Source organism: Erythrolamprus reginae, chromosome 5, assembly GCF_031021105.1.
Source record: "Erythrolamprus reginae isolate rEryReg1 chromosome 5, rEryReg1.hap1, whole genome shotgun sequence".
NCBI classification, from domain to species: Eukaryota; Metazoa; Chordata; class Lepidosauria; order Squamata; family Dipsadidae; genus Erythrolamprus; species Erythrolamprus reginae.
This window is the reverse complement of record NC_091954.1, coordinates 67,099,977-67,118,726: the sequence shown is the minus strand read 5'-3', so window position 1 is coordinate 67,118,726 and position 18,750 is coordinate 67,099,977. Positions and strand designations below refer to the sequence as shown.

At 43.5% G+C, this 18,750-nt stretch overlaps 1 protein-coding gene across 3 annotated transcripts in view; it reads left to right on the top strand.

Moving 5' to 3' along the window:
• Window positions 1–18,750, top strand: part of SLIT1 (slit guidance ligand 1) — a 204,654-nt gene that overhangs the window by 173,679 nt on the left and 12,225 nt on the right. For all 3 annotated transcript variants that reach the window (XM_070752899.1, XM_070752898.1, XM_070752900.1), the window contains 4 exons: window positions 10,797–10,868; window positions 13,866–14,029; window positions 15,782–15,906; window positions 17,274–17,371. In XM_070752899.1, coding sequence (XP_070609000.1) covers window positions 10,797–10,868; window positions 13,866–14,029; window positions 15,782–15,906; window positions 17,274–17,371 — 459 coding nt within the window. The remainder of the gene's footprint in view (window positions 1–10,796; window positions 10,869–13,865; window positions 14,030–15,781; window positions 15,907–17,273; window positions 17,372–18,750) is intronic.

Here is an 18,750-nt window from a genome sequence, read left to right as displayed (position 1 = left end):
TGGAAGGAGAGCGGTTGAAACAAACTAGCTGACATATTCATCCCAGTCCTAGCCCAGCCACAGGCATAGCAGGATGAAGCCTTGTCTTTGACATCAGGCTTCACTCTTTGCATTCTGATTGATGCATTGTCTTGAATACTTACTGCACTTCCCACAGCTTTATTATCATGGTATAAGTCGTAATATTTATTCCCTGAGAGGAAGATATAAAAGAGCATTGTGAAAGGAGCATCCGTCAGTCACAAGGAGAAAAATTGGCTGGTGGGACTCCCGGGTATCTCGGTCTCCGGCATTTGGGTCTTGTTGTTGCAAACCAATCCAATCCAACCCATTTACTGCCTATTTCTCTGACCCTTTTGTGGGGAGGGGCTGGAAGGGGGCAGCTTCAAGATCATGGTGGAGGAGATGATCAGGGAATATCGTATTTAATCTTGCATGAGAGTGCGTGTAGCAGCTTTTTATATGAGCTAGAAACATAGTTGACACAAAAAAAGTGGAGAAAATGTGTGCACCTGATGTGATATGGGGTAAGTGTCTGAGCCTTCTGCAGGTGCTCTACTTTCTTGGTGGGCTGCTTCCTCCAAGAATTACCTCCACTGTTGGAATATTGCTTTTATATCCCACTGTTCTGAGCCACCAGCATCCCGTGCAGCTGATAGCAGATCCCGTTCTGGAGGAGACTGACTTGGTGATGCATCAGCAGCCTGTGCAGCTGGCACCTGAGCTGGACAGTGGGGAGGATGGCGAGAACTTGGTGCCAGAAGCAGAGGTTCTGCCAGGGCCTTCACAACCTCCAGCACTTCATAGCAGTGATGAGGAAGAAGAGGCTTCTTTCCTTCTTGATGCAAGAGCCCACAGAACTGCCAAGAGACAGGAATGGTTACTCCAGAGGAGGTCTCCTCGGGAGTAAGACTGGGGGTTAATTGACCACTCCCCTAGAGTAGAGAACAGTAGAGGCAGCTCAAAGGCTTCGGGGAAACAACAGTTTAGACTCCTGTATCTGTCCTGAGTGTCTTGTGAGTCCTTGTTTATTATTGATTGATTGATTGATTGATTGATTGATTGATTGATTGGTTGGTTGGTTGGTTGGTTGGTTGGATTGGATGCCGCCCCTCTCCGGAGACTCAGGGCGGTTTCTCTGCCTCGGATTGCTTATCAAAGAAGATTCCTGGGCATTTTGCCAAGCCTTTGGACACTACCTGAGATAACAATAACTAATTGCATTGCTTTGAGTTAAGACTTAGCTGAACTTATTGCATCTGCTAATGAAGACGTTTTGCAGGAAAGGGTTGCTTTTTGATTTGTGTGTGTATGTCCACTGCTAAGCCAGTTATTAGCAGTGGTTCACTGATTAAATTAAGTTCGTTCAAATGGTGTGTGTTGATACGTTGGTAACTGGGGGCAGAACACCCATAGATCTTTATTTGAAAATATCATAGTTTCTTTCAGTCAGGAAGAATAAGGTGAAAGGCCCAAAAAATCCTCCCCCTTTGTCAAAACCTGCAGGAGAACCGATTCTAGAGCATCAATTTCCAGAGCAAAGGTGCGGGTGGGTTCTGGATGCCTGAGTAGTGCTTGGGATCAAAAGAGATATTTCAGGGTGGTTTGCTCTTGAGCACAGCATTTAAATTTCTTCCTTCAAAAGTTGATTGGTGTCGGAGTGGGTCTTCTGAAAAAGATCAGGATGTCATCTGAATTTTAACAGGGGAACGGCTGTTGCATTTCCATGGACCTCTTCCATTCAGATCAAATTGTAATCTCCTCTTAAGTCCAATTTCCTCAAAATGGCTGCCTTCAAGAGGGGTTTGGCAGATCTGAAATATGAGGCATTGCATAGTGGTTGCTAATGGTTACAGAATTCAGAAGTCTGTAATTGTGTACAATTCTCAAGGAATTATCTTGCTTTTTTTTTACAAGAAACATTAGCAGACGTTGGATATGTAGAAGGGTAAATAAATCCTTTCTTCAGATTTTCATCCAGGGACTATTCTAAAGTGATTAACTCTTTCAAAGACAGAGGCTATTACTTTTTATAGGGCATGTGGCTCAGGGGTGAAATGCTACTGGTTCGGGCCAGTTCATGTGCCTATACAATTTATGCATGGTATGTTTGTGTGTATGTTTGGGTTTTTTAAATTAGGGTTTTTAAATTTTTTTAAATATTAGATTTGTTATATGTTGTTTTTACTATTGTTGTTAGCCGCCCCGAGTCTGCGGAGAGGGGCGGCATACAAGTATAAATAAATAAAATAAAATAAAATAAAATAAAATAAAATAAAATAAAATAAAATAAAATAAAATAAAATAAAATAAAATAAAATAAAATAAAATAAAATAAAATAAAATAAAATAAAATAAAATAAAATAAAATAAAATAAAATAAAATAAAATAAAATAAAATAAAATAAAATAAAATAATAAAATAAAATAAAATAAAATAAAATAAATAAATGTGTACTGGTAATGGTGGGCACTAGTGATTCACTGAGCTGGTAGCTACGACTGGCTGGCCACGCCCCTGAATTGATCCCCCGGTTGCTGCTCACTCACTCGCTTGCCCTGCCCAGCTCAGTCTCTGCTCTGCAGCTTGCCTGCCTGGAGCATTGCACTCCTGATCTGCCTGCAGGCAGATCTACCTAGCTGCCCCTGCCTCCCCTCACTGTCCCAGCCTGCCTTCCCTACTCCATTCCCCGCGGCCCGCAGTCCTTCCACGGATTGCTTATCAAGAAAGACTCCTGGGCATTTTGCCAAGCCTTTGGACACTTTGGACACTACGTGAGATAACAAGAACTAATTGCATTGCTTTGAGTTAAGACTTTGCTGAACTTATTGCAGCTGCTAATGGAGATTAAGTAGCAGCTGACTTTTTGCAAGAAAGGATCGCTTCTTGATTTGTGTGTGTATGTCCACTGCTAAGCCAGTTATTAGCAGTAGTTCATTGACTAAATTAAGTTCGTTCAAATGGTGTGTGTTGATACGTTCGTAAGTGGGGGCAGAACACCCACAGATCTTTATTTGAAAATATCATAGTTTCTTTCAGTCAGGAAGAATAAGGTGAAAGGCCAAAAAAACCCTCTCCCTTTGTCAAAACCTGCAGGAGAACTGATCTGCCTGCCAGGTAAACCTGCAAAGTTGCAGCCTACCTAGCTGCCACTGCCTCCCCTCACTGTCCCAGCCTGCCTTCCCTACTCCATTCCCCGTGGCCCGCAGTCCTTCCACATGGCCTTCCCAGTGTCCCTGTGGCCAGCTTGCAAAGGCAGGCAAGCAGAAGGCCACGTGGGAGGCAGGTGAGCATGACTGCCATGTTTGCCAGCATTCCACGCAGCCCCCCCCCCGGCTGTCCCCCACGTCTACTCGCTTTCTTTTTTCTTTTTTTCACAGAAATTTTTTATTTTCTCACCAATCACAGTACAATGTACAGTACCAACAACATCAAATTGCTTAAATACATCAATAATTCAATTTTAAAAGTTGCGGTATACAAATCCAATGCTACCTCCTTTACTTTTGACATCTGGATAATAAATAGCTGCTCAGATTTATTATATTATATTAATATGCTATTTATTAAAACATCTTTTAAGCTGATCCAAATTTTAAATGCCTCGAGTTAATTAGGCTGTAGTATTTCAAATTTCTCCACATCTCCTCCATTTCAATTTTCATATATATTTATTAACCTTTTTTTATTAGTAAGTGCCCATTAAAAAAGAATTTTTAAAAAAATAAAAAAAAATAAAAGCACCAACACCTTCCAATCAAGGGGAGGAAGACCAATTAAAATCTCAAAAATCCACCAAATTAGCCACATTGTAAAACCTAATTAATAATACTTCCTTTATATAGGAATCATAAAAAATGTATAAAAATTAAAAACAGAATTTAAAAAGTAAAGAGGAAAAAAAATGAAATAAAATAAAGAGGAAAGTATATATAAAAAGAAAAAAAGGAGAATGAGAGAAGTACTACTAAAAAAATAGGGGGGGGAAAGAAACAAAGCAAACCAAAAAAAGAAGAAGCCCTTCATGGCATCGGACCAGAATATCTCCAGGACCGCCTTCTGCCGCACGAATCCCAGCAATTTGGCGAGACCCAGGGGAAGAGCCTTCTCTGTGGCAGCCCCGACCCTCTGGAACCAATTCCCCCCAGAGATCAAAGTTGCCCCCACCCTCCTTGCCTTTTGTAAGCTCCTTAAAACCCACCTCTGTCGTCAGGCATGGGGGAACTGATATATTCCTTTCCCCCTAGGCTTATATAATTTATGCATGGTATGTCTGTATGTATGATTGGTTTCTTAAATTGGGGGTTTTTTTACATTACTTTTAATATTTGATTTGTTCATATTGTCTTTTTACTGTTGTTAGCCGCCCCGAGTCTACGGAGAGGGGCGGTATACAAATCTAATAAATAAATAAATACATAAATACATAAATAAGAAGAGGGAAGAGGAAGAAAAAGAAATCTTTCCTCCTCCTCTCACCAACTTCCCAAAATAGCTCAGTGTAACACCATCAAAAGTTACCAAACCTTAAAGTTGTTTTCTAAAGTCAGCATCTGGCGGGCCAAAGGAGGAAAAATAAACTGCGCTGCTCCGGCCCTGCTGAATCATGTGTCTTTGCTGCACTGCAAAGGAACATAGAAGTTCCAGCCCACCCACCATACGCAGCGCAGCGGACAGTGTGAATGAGACCGCTTGGAAGCAGGAGGTTGCATGGAGAAGGGGTGCTGGGAGAGGGAGACTCCCTGCCCTCCCCTCATCTGACCTTCATTCACAAAAGTGAACTGTCACCTGCCCTGAACTCCTCACCCCTCCCGCGCTAACGCTCCAGTTCCACTCAAACATGCTTCTTTGCTTGGTGCTAGGGGGTGGCTTGCAAGCTGGAAGCCACCAGTGGTACTCAGCAAAGAAGCATGGAAGCTCCAGCAGCAGACTGTGCAGAGTAGGGGCACTGGGGGACCCCTCTGCCCTCCCCTCACCTGCCCTCCATGCTTAAGACAAACCACTGCCTACCATGAACTCCTTGACACTCCGGTGCTAATGCCCCAGTGCCAGCACTGGGAAAACACCACGGGACTCCCAAGTACACCGGTGGGGCCGAGGAGAGGGGGCGGCCACCTGGACCACCAAGGCCCATAGCCATGACAGCTCTACAAGCCGTGCAACTGTCTTTCTGCCCTACCAAGACCTCCACCAGTCCCCGTCCCGAAGGCTGACAGAGCTGCGTAAGTGTGTATCCTGATGCTACCCAACCTGTGAAGGTCCTGGAGCCGAAGCCAGGAAGGTGAGAGGGGTGGCGGCAAGGAAAGGGGAAAGAAGAAGGAAAGAAAAGGAGGAAAGAAAAGGAATGAAGGAAATGAAGGGAAAGAAGGGAAGGGGAGGGAAGAAGGGAGGGAAGGAAAGAATGAAAGAAAGAAAACATATGAGTACAATTGAGCCCAAAAGTTTGGCTGCTAAGCAAGAGCGTTATTGAGTTTGACCACATTTTACAAGTTGCCCATGCCTACCCAATCACATGCACACCAAGCACATCCAACAAATCACCTGACCACCAAGCCATGCCCACCTGAAGCCATGCCACCTGACGTCCAAGCCACACCCACAAAATAAGTCATGTCCATGAAACCGGTAGAGAAAATTTCGAGATTTCACCACTGATCTGGCTTTAGGTTTTAAGTTGACTACAGTCACGCACCTAATGAGGAGGCAAGGCAGCTACTGCCTTTTTCACCAAAACAAGAAAATCAGGTACTTTCCTGGCAAGGGAGGCAATTCAGGCTGGCATAGGAGGAAGAAAAGGAAAAGGGTGGCCATTTGGAGTTGTCGCATTCTGACTAACAAAGGATTCTATAACAACTACACGGGAAACACAAACTAACACATTGTAGTTTCATCTATGAAATTAGTTGTTGTGCTAAAGCCTTTGGGCAATAAATTGTATTTCTGCATCAGCAAAAAAGATGACAGTAATAATATCTGCTGTTATTTGCCATGTGAACTCTTGTTAATTTTTTTTTCAGGGGGCCTGTTAAGCAGCTGTCTTTCTGATGAGAGAGAAAGGCTTTCAGGATTGTTGTCAGGCCTTTAATGAAGACAAGATCAATTAATTGAGCACAGAAGATATTCCAGGAATTCGTATAATACTGTAGCAGGGCAGAACCTTGAAAGCCTCTCAGTTTCTCTGTGCCCCATCTTACACAAACAAGATCAAGTGCAGCTATTTTGAGAGTTGCGTTATATATGCTCTCCTTTTTTTTCTCAGGACTGATTAATCTTTTCTGAAAGTTCCTTGGTGGTTTAGTCATCATATCTCCATCCCCAAAGCCAAGTTTAGACTTTTTATTAGATTTGTATGCCGCCCCGAGTCTTTGGAGAAGGGCAGCATACAAATCTAATATTATATTATTATTATTATTATTATTATTATTATTATTATTATTATTTCAATACAACACAACAAACGAGATCACTATGCTGGATTTCGTATTTCAGCACCTAGGACTGCGTGATGTAGCGGTGAATTATGTTTGCCGATCCCAGTAAAGCGGCCTTTTGCAATTGACAGATGGAGATTTTGTCAATTCCGATGGTTTTCAAATGTCCGCTCCTTAAAGCAATCTCTTCTTTGCATAGCTCTTCGGCTATGTAGATCAATATATTGATGTGCAGAAGAATCCAGAGGCGAAAGACTGTCTGAGGGACTGCAGGCCAAATCCCCTGGGCTGTCTGCTGAATCCTGCATCCCAGTGGCCTCATCCTCCTGGCTGTCTGCCACATCTTCCTGGCTGTCAGCCAGGCTTTCGTATTCAGTGTGTGCCACGTCTGTCCCATCTGTGGGAGCAACGGCTGGCCCAGGCCCAAACACAACATCAGCTAGGATCGCATCGTAATAAGTGACACAAACTGACAATTCTCCTTCCATCTTGGGATAGTGCTTCGTATGCGTGCTTTCTGCAAATAAGGAGCATAGGTGTGCATATCTGTAAAGTCAGTACTATCCTTCTAGTCCAGTGTTTCCCAACCGGTGTGCCGCGGCACACTGGTGTGCCGCAAGACATGGTCAGGTGTGCCGTGAGGCGGAGGCCAGCAAAGGTTGTTTTGAAAGTCGGCCCCCTCACGCTCATGGCTTCTCCTTGCTAATAGCGGCGGGCAATAGCCGGGGGAGGGGCGGCTTCTGCAAGTGGGAGCTCCAGGGATGAGGCTTCCACTTGTGGCTGTCCCCGCCCGATCCGTCCTTCTCTCCGGCTTTCTTGGGGCGCGGCTCCTCCCACAGCTGTGGCTGCAGCGGCGCTGGCGATCCATCCGCTAGCCGCTCCGAGCGCTGTGGGAACGCCCACCCCTCTCACAGTCCTGCTCGGTCTTCTCGGCCACCTACATGCTGCGGGAAGCCCGGGAAAACCAAGCAGAGTGCCCAGGCCAGGCAGAAGAATGCCGCCGCCTTGCTATCCCGCTTCTCTCTGGCCATGCGGTTGCAGAAGCAAGCTCTCCCCCCTCACACGCACACTTTCGGCTGGGCAGGGGGCGAAGCCGACCCCCCAGCTGCCGGCGAAGGAGGCTCACTCGAGCCTCAGAAAGGAGGCGGATTCAGGCAAAGAGCCCGGCGCAACGGGCGCAGCGTTGGAAAGCGAAGCGGGCGGTGGGGGCGCTTCGCTTCTGCCTTCCTCAGGCGCTTTTTTTAGGCTCCGCGTCCGGCGAGTTTCTGCCTTGCCTTGCCTACTTAACGCGGCGGGAGAGATGCTAATTCCCATCCCAAACAGTCCATCTTTTCCCTCAGGAGTGGGTGGGCGTTTTGTCCCTGGCACCATGTCAACAGCATCAGGAGGACAACAGATGACTAATCCCGCCAGAGAACAAGAGAGAGAAAGCATGAGAGAGAAAGAAAATAAGAGAGAGAACGAGAGAGAGCAAAAGAGAGAGAGAGGTGCTTCTTGAAGCATATTGTAAAAAGCACCCAAATAATAAGAAAACCCCCCCAGCCCACACCTGTTTTTGAAAAGAATAAAAGAGGAAAAAAACCCAGCCCTCAACTGGTTTTGGAAATGGTTCGAGTGTGTATACACACACACACGCATAAAGGGGGGAGAGAGACAGGGATGGAAAAAGAGGAGAAGTGAGAGGGAGAAGGAATGAGTGAAAAAGGGAGGAAGAGAGAGAAATGAGAAACATGAGAGAGAAAAGGGGGAAAGACAGAAGTACCCAGAAATGGTATACTGTAAATTTGAGGAGGGATGATTGATGATTGACTGTATTTATAAGAGGATGTTACATGGGATTGTATATATGAGGGGGTTATTTATGTATGTATTTATGTATGTATGTATGTATGTATGTATTTATTTATTTATTTATTTATTAGATTTGTGTCATTTTGGTTGGTGGTGTGCCCCAGGATTTTGTAAATGTAAAAAATGTGCCGCGGCTCAAAAAAGGTTGAAAATCACTGTTCTAGTCAGAGGTGGGTTCCTTCTGGTTTGAACTGGTTTACCCAAACCGGTAGCAAACCGCTGTGATGTCAAGATGACATCATGGATCCAGTTTAGTTGGTGCCAGTTCATGGGTGCTGCCATCTTTTTTTAAATTTTATTTTATTTTTCCGGTTTTTTTGTTTTAGTTTTTTTTTCTGGGTTTTTTTTTCTTCTGCACATGCACAGAACTGAGTTTCTGGCATTGCATGTACGTCGCCATTTTGTTTTTGGCCTTTTAAAAAAAAAAAAAAGTCACTACACATGTGCGTGCTCGCACAATGCACATATACCCACAAGGCACATCCATGTAGTGCAGGAGGAAGTGAACCAGCAGTGAGGTAAGTCAGAACCTACCCCTGATTCTAGCGCTATAAACAGATGTAGCTCCATTACTGATTGCAGTAAAATGAAGCAATAATGAATTCCCCAAGAAACAAAAGGTTTAGGTTTAGGTTTATTGGATTTATATGCCGCCCCTCTCCGCAAACTCGGGGCGGCATATAAATCCAATAAACCTAAAAGGACAGAATGGTGTTCCAATAGCATCCTAACTAGGAGGCAAGCCCATCAATTAAGCTAGTATTTATTTATTTATTTGTTTGTTTTGTCAAGTACGTATTGGTGATATACAAAGATATAATAATATTTATATACATGATACTAGTAAAAGAGAAACATTAGCACAGGGAACGGGAAGCACTCTGGTGCACTTATGCACGCTCCTTGTGGAATCTTATAAACCTCTTTCTATTGTGCAAAATGAGACAGAATTCTTGAGAAAAATTCCTGGCAGCCTTGAGAAGTGTTGGAGGCTCTGAATTCAATGCAGAGTGTGTCCTTCAGAGGAGAGGAATGGAAGATATAATTTCATCTTCACCTACTTTGGCTTGATCACTTTTCCATTTCACACTTTATGACCTGAAGAGTTATTATATGGCGGGCGGGGGGAGGGGGAGACTGTTCGTACCTGGAAAGAACTAGCAGTGGGTAGTTATTTTCTCTGAGATTCATGGGTGGCGGATGTGATCTCCAGGCTTTAGCAAATGGCCAAGTGATTCCAATTTTGCCTTAGCCTAGATAAAAATGGGCTAACATTGTTGAATTACAGATAACGTTGGCCTATCTTCCAGATAGACCTAGAATCCATTCCATACTAGAGACACACTCCTCTCTTGGAATATAAGTGACTGAGGGTCATGGGAGTATAATTAGGGTGATATCAAAGCTCAAAAGTGTCTTAAAATTATAAAACAAGATGGCAAGCTTTAACTATAAATTAAAATCAATTAACAGAAGGGAAAGGAGGATAGGTTCTTCTCTCTTTTGAACAGTTCCTAAAAGGATATTGAGTATAGGAGAAACAGGTTATACACCTTGATTAAAATCCCAAGCAGCGTGGTGAAAGAAGCTGGGGAGCAGTGGTTAGCAGGTCAGGGCTTTTGCAGGAAATGAGAATAGCAGCAAGAGGCAAATTCCCAAGGAAAAATGGCAAGCGTTGGGAGGCCTGTGAGACATGGTGAGGCTGCTTTTGGAATGAGGGAGTGCTTTGGGCTGAGCAACTGGCAGCTTGAGTAGCAGACCTGATCACAGCTGGGATATCTGAGGCCAGTGAGCAGAACCCTGTGGGGACTGACTGACTGGGGATCCCTTGTGGGGATAATTCGACTTGAGAGACCCATTGGTGTGGCAGGGTTGGTCTTCCTCTGGTATGCAAGCCAGTGGAGGAGGGACCTGGGTGTAGAAGAATAGAATTGGAATTGGAATTGGAATTAGAATTAGAATTGAATTGCACAGCACGGCCTAGCATTGAATTGAATTTATTAATCATTGTATTGATCAAGCAGTAAAATATCTGCAAGTTCTCTGGGGCATCTTGGCAAATGTCTCCGTCTTCTTCTTCTTCTTCTTCTTCTTCTTCTTCTTCTTCTTCTTCTTCTTCTTCTTCTTCTTCTTCTTCTTCTCCTCCTCCCCCTTCCTTCCTTCCTTCCTTCCTTCCTTCCGTGAGGAAGTCAGCACATTGCTCACAACTATGCGGATCCTCATTTTATTGACCTCAAAATCATGGAAGACTGAATCAACTTGAACAGTCAGGATCAAACTGAGCAGAACCAGCCTGCAATATTGCATTCTAACCACTGCACCACCACGGCTCATGTAATTAAGAATCCTGAATTCCTAACATCCCATTAGTTTTACTGAGGCTAATTGCTCCAAATGTAGCCTTCTAAAGATAGTAGACAAAGGGAAATCACATAAAAAATTAGGACTCTGTTTCTTCCTCTCCATAATCGGACTCTTGTTTGACCATAAGAACTGTTTGTATTTGCACTCAGGTCTCTTCATGGAAATGACATCTCCACGCTTCCTGAAGGGATCTTTGCTGATGTTACCTCCCTATCTCATCTGTGAGTATCTGTAAAATTAATGTAAGTGTTTGTTCCTTTTATTCCAAATAGGGTTTTTTAGCATTTTTGTAGGATGGTGCCTAATGCTGGAAAAGATTGAGGGCAAAAGAAGAAGGGGACAACAGAGAATGAGGTGGCTGGATGGAGTCACTGAAACAGTACCGTGTTTCCCCGAAAGTAAGACAGTGTCTTACTTTCTTTTTATCCCCAAAAGCCCCACTATGTCTTACTTTCGGGGTATGTCTTATATTGTTAAAGGGGCACTGACAGCTAAAAAAACTGTGTAAAATGTGTTTTTTTAGTGTATATGCATTTTACCTTCTGTGACGGGTGGGGGGGAGGTTTCTTTGGAGTAGGGACGTGCCCGAGTAAATTTGCAGAGGCGGCAGTGATAAGTGCAGGGGACGGCGCGGTGACGTATGGAGAGGGGGATGGCGCAGGCGTGGGCAGGAGGCGGCGCGCAGCTAGATGAGAGGGAGGCGGCAATACCCCCTTGTTTTCCCGAAAGTAAGACATATGTTTTACCTTCTGTGATGGGCGGGGGGGGGGAGGTTTCTTTGGAGTAGGGACGTGCCCGAGTAAATTTGCAGAGGCGGCAGTGACAAGTGCAGGGGACGGCGCGGCGACGTATGGAGAGGGGGACGGTGGGCAGGAGGCGGCGCGCAGCTAGATGAGAGGGAGGCGGCAATACCCGCCGTGTTTCCCCGAAAGTAAGACATATGTCTTACTTTCGGGGTACAGCTTATATTAGTCAACCCCCCTGAAACCCCCGATACGTCTTACAATCGGGGGTGTCTTACTATCAGGGAAACAGGGTAGGTGTGAGCTTGAATGGACCCTAGAGGATGGTAGAGAACAGATAGATGGTAGAGATCTGGAGGAATGTGGTCCATGGAGTCATAATGGGTTGGACACAATTTTGCAACTAATAACAACAAAGCACCCTTTGTTTATTTTTCTTTATTCAGGTGTGCAAAGATGCTAGGCACATGTCTCAAGTCCATGATGGCGAACCTATGGCACATGTGGCATGTGGATCCATATCTGAGGGCACATAAGGCATTGCCCTACGTAGCTCGACTGTGCATGTTGGCCAGCTGATTTTCAGCCTTCTGGAGGGTGGGGGGGAGGCTGCTTCCACTTTCCCCAGGCTTCAGGAAAGCCCCTGGAACCTATGGATGGTGAAACACAAACTTCCAGTGCTCTGTCGGGCTCTCTGGTAGACACTTCCCCAAAATTCACAGGTACAAATTTCAGACACACACACATTTGAAAATTCAAAACAATGTTCTTTATAATGAAAATTCACTTAAACTAAGCCCTCTTTTGGTATAGCAAAGAGCACTCGTCTCCAACCAAACTGGCCATTCACAGTCCTTCTTCTTTCACAAAGTGAAACACACTTTGCTCTGGTTTAGTTTCAAAGCGGGAAAAATCAGCACACAAAAAGTCAAAGTCAGTAAAGCAGTCACGAAACACAACGATCAGATAATCCTCCACAATGGCCAAACCCACAGGCTGCTATTTATAGCAGCCTCACTAATTACCACAGCCCCACCCAACCACAGGTGGCCTCATTTTCTTTGATAATAATCTCTCAGTTGTTGCTGCCTATGCATCGCTCTCCGCATGCGTGGCTGTATCATTAACTCTTGTTCCGAATCCAAAGAGAAGCTAGATAATTGATCTCCTTCTGAGCTGTCTGCCACACTCTCCTCCTCCCTGTCACTCATGTCTTCTTGGTCAGAGGAGCCTTCATCAGCAGATTCCACCGGGGGCAAAACAGGCCTGCAGGATGTGGATGTCTCCCCCACATCCACAGTCCTTGGGGCAGGAGCTGGGCCAGAGCTAACTACAACATCCGGTAAGCCCGTTGGGCCATTTTTCACACTCCCCAGGCTGCAGGAAAGCCTCCTTGAAGCTTGGGGAAGGTGAAAAATGACCCAACAGGCCTACTGGAAGTTCAGAGGCTTCAGTGAGGCCAGCTCATATGTGTGGGGGAAGCACGAGGGGGATTATGCATGCATGCACGGGGGGGTAGGGCATTGCATTATGGGTGTGGGCACACACACATGTCCTATTGCAGGTGTGCATATGTTTTGGCACCCAAGCAAAAAAAAAAAGGTTCGCCATCACTGTATTAGGTAATAACTGCCCTGGACAAAGTATTTCAAGAAATTCTGTAGGTAGCAGTGTTCTCATTAGTTCTGTAGTGATAAGAACTGATGTAGGGTGGTTTGCTGAAATGTGTTGAAGTTCCTTCTGGCATCTGGCACAATCAGTTAGCAGCTTAACTTAACACTCCATTGTGTGTTTACAAGGAAAATTAGCTCTTGAACTTTCTGACTTTCCTCCCAACAAATTGGAATGTGTATGAAGCCTTCTGCTGCAGTTCAGAGGAATAAAAGACAAAGATTTCTAGACCGACTTCTAGATAGTTTGACTTAGCAAACTGTGATTTATAAATTAGAACTTAGTGTGTTGTGTTCTCTCAAGCCAAGCAAGTGTATTTATTCAGTAAGCCAGCACTTAGAGTGTTGGGTTAACATACTTCAAAACTTTAAAGCACCACAGCAGTTCCAATTATAAAAGTGGACATGACTGATGATGAACTTAATCTTGAGTTCGTAGGGTTTTTTCTGGTAATTGGCAAGGATATTTTTCCTGGGTCAACCTTAAGATTGTGTATATCTTTTAAGACATGTTTATGAGCACTAGCTTTGGGGGAGGAGAAAATTCTACTCGCAATCTCAATTTATATTCATTGCACAGTATGAGCATGCTGCATTTTACTTGAGGCATTCAGCAGATTTAGCATCAAGTATTAAGATATCAAATAAAATGCTGAAAATAGAGACCATTCAAAGTGCAACAGTATTGCATTTAAAAATCACTTCTAAGACCTCTAGAGGCATTTCTTCAGAGTGACCAGAAAAAAGGAAGAGATCTTGTACTTTAAATAATTACCTAGACTTTATTATTCTTTCCACTGTGCAGAGCAATTGGTGCCAACCCCCTGTATTGTGATTGCCACATGCGCTGGCTCTCCAGCTGGGTCAAAACTGGCTACAAAGAACCTGGCATTGCCCGCTGTGCTGGTCCTGCGGATATGGAAGGCAAACTTCTGCTCACAACTCCAGCTAAGAAGTTTGAATGCCAGGGTAAGCTACAGAAGCAACAAGGAATAATAAAACGACTCCCTAAATATTTTCACAAAAGTAGTGGGGAAGAGCTACTTCTGAAAATTCTGAAAAACAGCATTGCATATAACTAAAGAGATCTTGCCTATGTGAACTATAGTTTGTTCTGCCCAGCTGAGTGGCCTGTGGCATGAATGTTACAAATCTAAGACTGTTGAAGTTAATATTGGGCATATGGCGGGAGGAAATGAGTCATAAAATGTATACCATTTGTCTGAAGCGGTGTAGAATTTCCTGCCTAAGCAGAGGGTTGGACTAGAAGACCTCCAAGGTCCCTTCCAACTCTGTTGTTCTATTCTACTCTTCTATTAATATGCACCCAGATGTGATGAAGATGCAATGCAGGAAATAGATTCTAACCAGGGAAGCCAATAAAATTAACCCAATAGCCTTCAAGTAATTCTCAATGTATGACTATTTATTTGGCAATACTGTAGTTCAAAATTATGATGATACTGAAAAAATGACCTTTTTTTGCACTTACAACTGGCACGATTGCCATTTGCAAGATTCCCAGATGACTTCTGACAAACTAAGTCATTGTGGAAGCTGGCAGGTTGCAAGTTGTGGTCACTTAACAGCCCTGGCAAAATAGGTCATGTAATCAGATGTGGACATGTGATGCCTCGCTTAACGACTATACATGTAACAACACATTTTCTGGTCCCTGTTGTGGTTGTAAGTCGAGAATCACTGTATGTAGTTCCATGGTACTGAAGATTATGATAGACAGATTCTGATTAAGTCATGTTGCTGTCACGTGATGTTTTATGATGTTTTTCCCCTTTGTGGAACTGGAGTGGGCATGGCCTGCATGGGACACATCTGGCCCACAGTTTGACACTCCTTGCCTAATTGAGGACCTGTATACTGCACGAGTCAAAAAGAGGGCTGTGAAGATATTTACTGACCTATCACATCCTGGACATAAGCTGTTTCAACTCCTACTCTCAAAACGTTGCTACAGAGCACTGCACACCAAGACAACTAGACACAAGAAGAGGTTTTTCCTGAACGCTATCACTCTGCTAAATAAATAATTCCCTCAACACTGTCAGACTTTTTACTAAGTCTGCACTTCTATTTCTACTAGTTTTTCTCATCATTCCTATCATCCTTTTCCTCCCACTTAGGACTGTACGACTGTAACTTGTTGCTTGTATCCTAAGATTTTTATTAATATTGATTGTTTCTTCATTGCTTATTTGACCCCTATGACAATCATTAAGTGTTGTACCACGTGATTCTTGACACATCTATATTTTCTTTTACATACACTGAGAGCCTATGCACCAAGACAAATTCCTTGTGTGTCCAATCACACTTGGCCAATAAAGAATTGTATTCTATTCTAAAAGATGGGCATAGGCATAATAACATTAGCTATATCAGCCTGGTGCCTTATAGATGTAATGAGATTATAATTTCCAGAATCCCTAATTAACCTCATAACAGGCCATGAGTCTGAGCCTTTTTGTGTGTGTATATATCACACCAATGTAGAATTCTTTGAACAGTTCCTTTATTTTTTCCTGTGAAAACGTATTCCTGTGAAAGAAGTCGACAGTGGTTTCAGTTGTTACGAAAATTCCTTGGAAGAGATTCTGATCAGGAAGCACACAACCTTTATAGTCAGATATAACAAACGTGCCTGGTTATTTTAGCTACATTTCCTTAGTCTTATTCATGCAATGTCTTTTTCTATCTGCGTAGGGCCTCCCCTACCTATCATCCAGGCCAAGTGTAACCCCTGTCTCTCCAATCCCTGCCAAAACAAGGGCACTTGTCAGAGAGATCCCCTGGGCTCCTATCACTGTGTCTGTCCCAGTGATTATAAGGTAAGTATAGTGAAAGGCAGGTGGGTGGGTCACCTGTGGGGAAAAGGGAGTGGGTTTGCTGCCTATTTAAAGTCATATCTTGCCAAGCCTCAGACAGCTGACAAATTTAAGAAGAGAGATCGACATGGATTCAAAAAGATATACACAAAATGCTAGACTGGGTGGTAAACTTCTACATTGGTGTGTTCTCACAACAGTTTTAACCAGGTTCATAAAAGACATAAGTTTATTCGTGCAAAATGCTGACCATTGTTTGCCTTTATTGTGGCTTTGAATGTTGTGCAATGCACTGATTTATTTTATGGGTCAGTGTAGATAGTCCTCAACTTACAACAGTTTGTTTGGTGATGTTTCAAATTACAACAGCACTGAAAAAGTCGACTTATGACCATTTTTCACACCTATGGTTGTTACAGTGTGCCTGTGGTCACATGATCCATTTAGATCTTGGCAGCTGATTCATATTTATGATGGTTACGGTGTTCTGGGTTATGTGATAATCTGTTATGACCTTCTAACAAATAAAGTCACTTAAGCATACTACTAACAAATGCAGTTGTTAAAAACTGTGGCAAAGAAGATCGGGAAATGGGGCAAAATTCACTTAACAGCTGTCTCACTTAGCAACATAAATTTTGGGCTCAATTGTGGTCATAAGTCAAGGTCTCCTGTATTGTACAAAACCAGAAAGTGGGTCGGTTCAGTAGGGAAGATTGTGAACACAAGCAATTGTTCCTTTGATACTGAGCAAAAAAGAAACAAAGAGAGCTATTAAAAACAATTTAAAAGCTCAGGACAATTTATATATAATAAGTTTCACTGTACATAGATCGCTGGTGAGCAAGTAATTGATTTTCCACTCAAGAAAGGATTAAGAAGGAGAGGGAGGAAGTAAGTTTTTTGGAGAAGGTTAGAGGAGGAGAGGCGAGAGAAAGAGGGAAGGTTGGAGAGGGGGAAGGAAGGTAGGTGGGCAAGATAGAGAGTGCAAGAGGGGAGTGAGGACACAAATTTTGAATGCAGCTTATTGATTTAAAAAGGTGAAAATTAGAATATAGAAATGGAAAATATGGACTAGTGTACTATTTGTAATATGTATGTAAGGTATATGCATTGACATTTGAATAGATAATTTTTTTTTTAAGTAATTGATTTTCAAAACTTGTATTGGCCAGAACTTTTCCAATTAAAGCAGGGGTCTCCAACTTTGGCAACTGTAAGACTTGTGGACTTCAACTCCCAGAATTGTTGGTTTTGCAGCTTTGCTTGCTGAGGAACTCTAGGAGTTGAAGTCCACAAGTCTTAAAGTTGCCGAGGTTGGAGACTCCTGAATTAAAGTCTGATTGGTTTGTTTTATTTCCTTATCCCAGGGCAAATACTGTGACCTATCTGTTGATGGTTGCTCCGACAGCCCCTGTGAGAATGGTGGGACCTGCCTGTCTCAAGAAGGAGATGGAGCCAGCTATACGTGAGTGGCAGTTCAAGATTTCAGAAAGAGTCTCTGACCTAAAATGGGAAAAAACCCAACATCTTGGTTAGCTGCAATACATTGTCTGCCAAGAACCCAGACAGAAACCCATTGCAAAATTGCCAGATGTCAGACTAAAATAAATCCAATCTCCCTTAAGTCAGGAACAGGCTCTGAAAATTATTGGGAAGTATTTATTCAGTGTTAATCATATATACTTGCACTCCATGACTTAGGGCAGTGTTTCCCAACCTTGGCAACGTGAAGATATCTGTTCTGTCGAGCTCTCTGGTAGAATCCTCCCGAAAAGGCACAGATACAATTTCAGACACACACACATGTTTGAAAATTCAAAACAATGTTCTTTGTAATGAAAAGTCACTTAAACTAAGCCCTCTTTTGGTATAGCAAAGAGCCCTCGTCTCCAACCAAACTGGTAATTTGTACAAGTCACTTATCAGTTCTGTGATACTTAGCTTGCAGCTGTGAGGCCATTCACAGTCCTTCTTCTTTCACAAAGTGAAACACACTTTGCTCTGGTTTAGTTTCAAAGCGGGGGAAAATCAGCGCACGAAAAGTCAAAGTCAGTAAAGCAGTCATGAAACACAACGATCAGATAATCCTCCACAATGGCCAAACCCACAGGCTGCTATTTATAGCAGCCTCACTAATTACCACAGCCCCACCCAACCACAGGTGGCCTCATTTTCTTTGATAATAATCTCTCAGTTGTTGCTGCCTATGCATCGCTCTCCGCATGCGTGGCTGTATCATTAACTCTTGTTCCGAATCCAAAGAGGAGCTAGATAATTGATCTCCTTCTAAGCTGTCCGCCACGCTCTCCTCCTCCCTGTCACTCATGTCTTCTTGGTCAGAGGAGCCTTCATCAGCAGATTCCACCGGGAGCAAAACAGGCCTGCAGCATGTAGATGTCTCCCCCAAATCCACAGTCCTTGGGGCAGGAGCTGGGCCAGAGCTAACCACAACAATATCTGGACTTCAACTCCCAGAATTCCCCAGTCAGCATTCGTTGGCTGGGGTATTCTGGGAGTTGAAGTCCAGATATCTTCAAGTTGCCAAGGTTGGGAAACACTGACTTAGGGAACAGGAGAGTTTTTTGGTACATGGTCTGATTCTGCAGACAATTTATTTCTGTAACTATGGCTTGGCATTTGGGAGACAAGCCACTGGAATACATTTATCCCCATGGATTACCAACTGTTTCAGTCTTTTGATACTCTGAACTACGATGTATGCCCTCCCACTCTCCTCCTCAGAATACAGTGTGGGCGGCTTTCTGGGAAATATATCATAATTAGTAGCCTGAAATAAACTGCAGGCAGCAGAGGAAAAAGGGCCCCCCCACCCACCCGATCTGT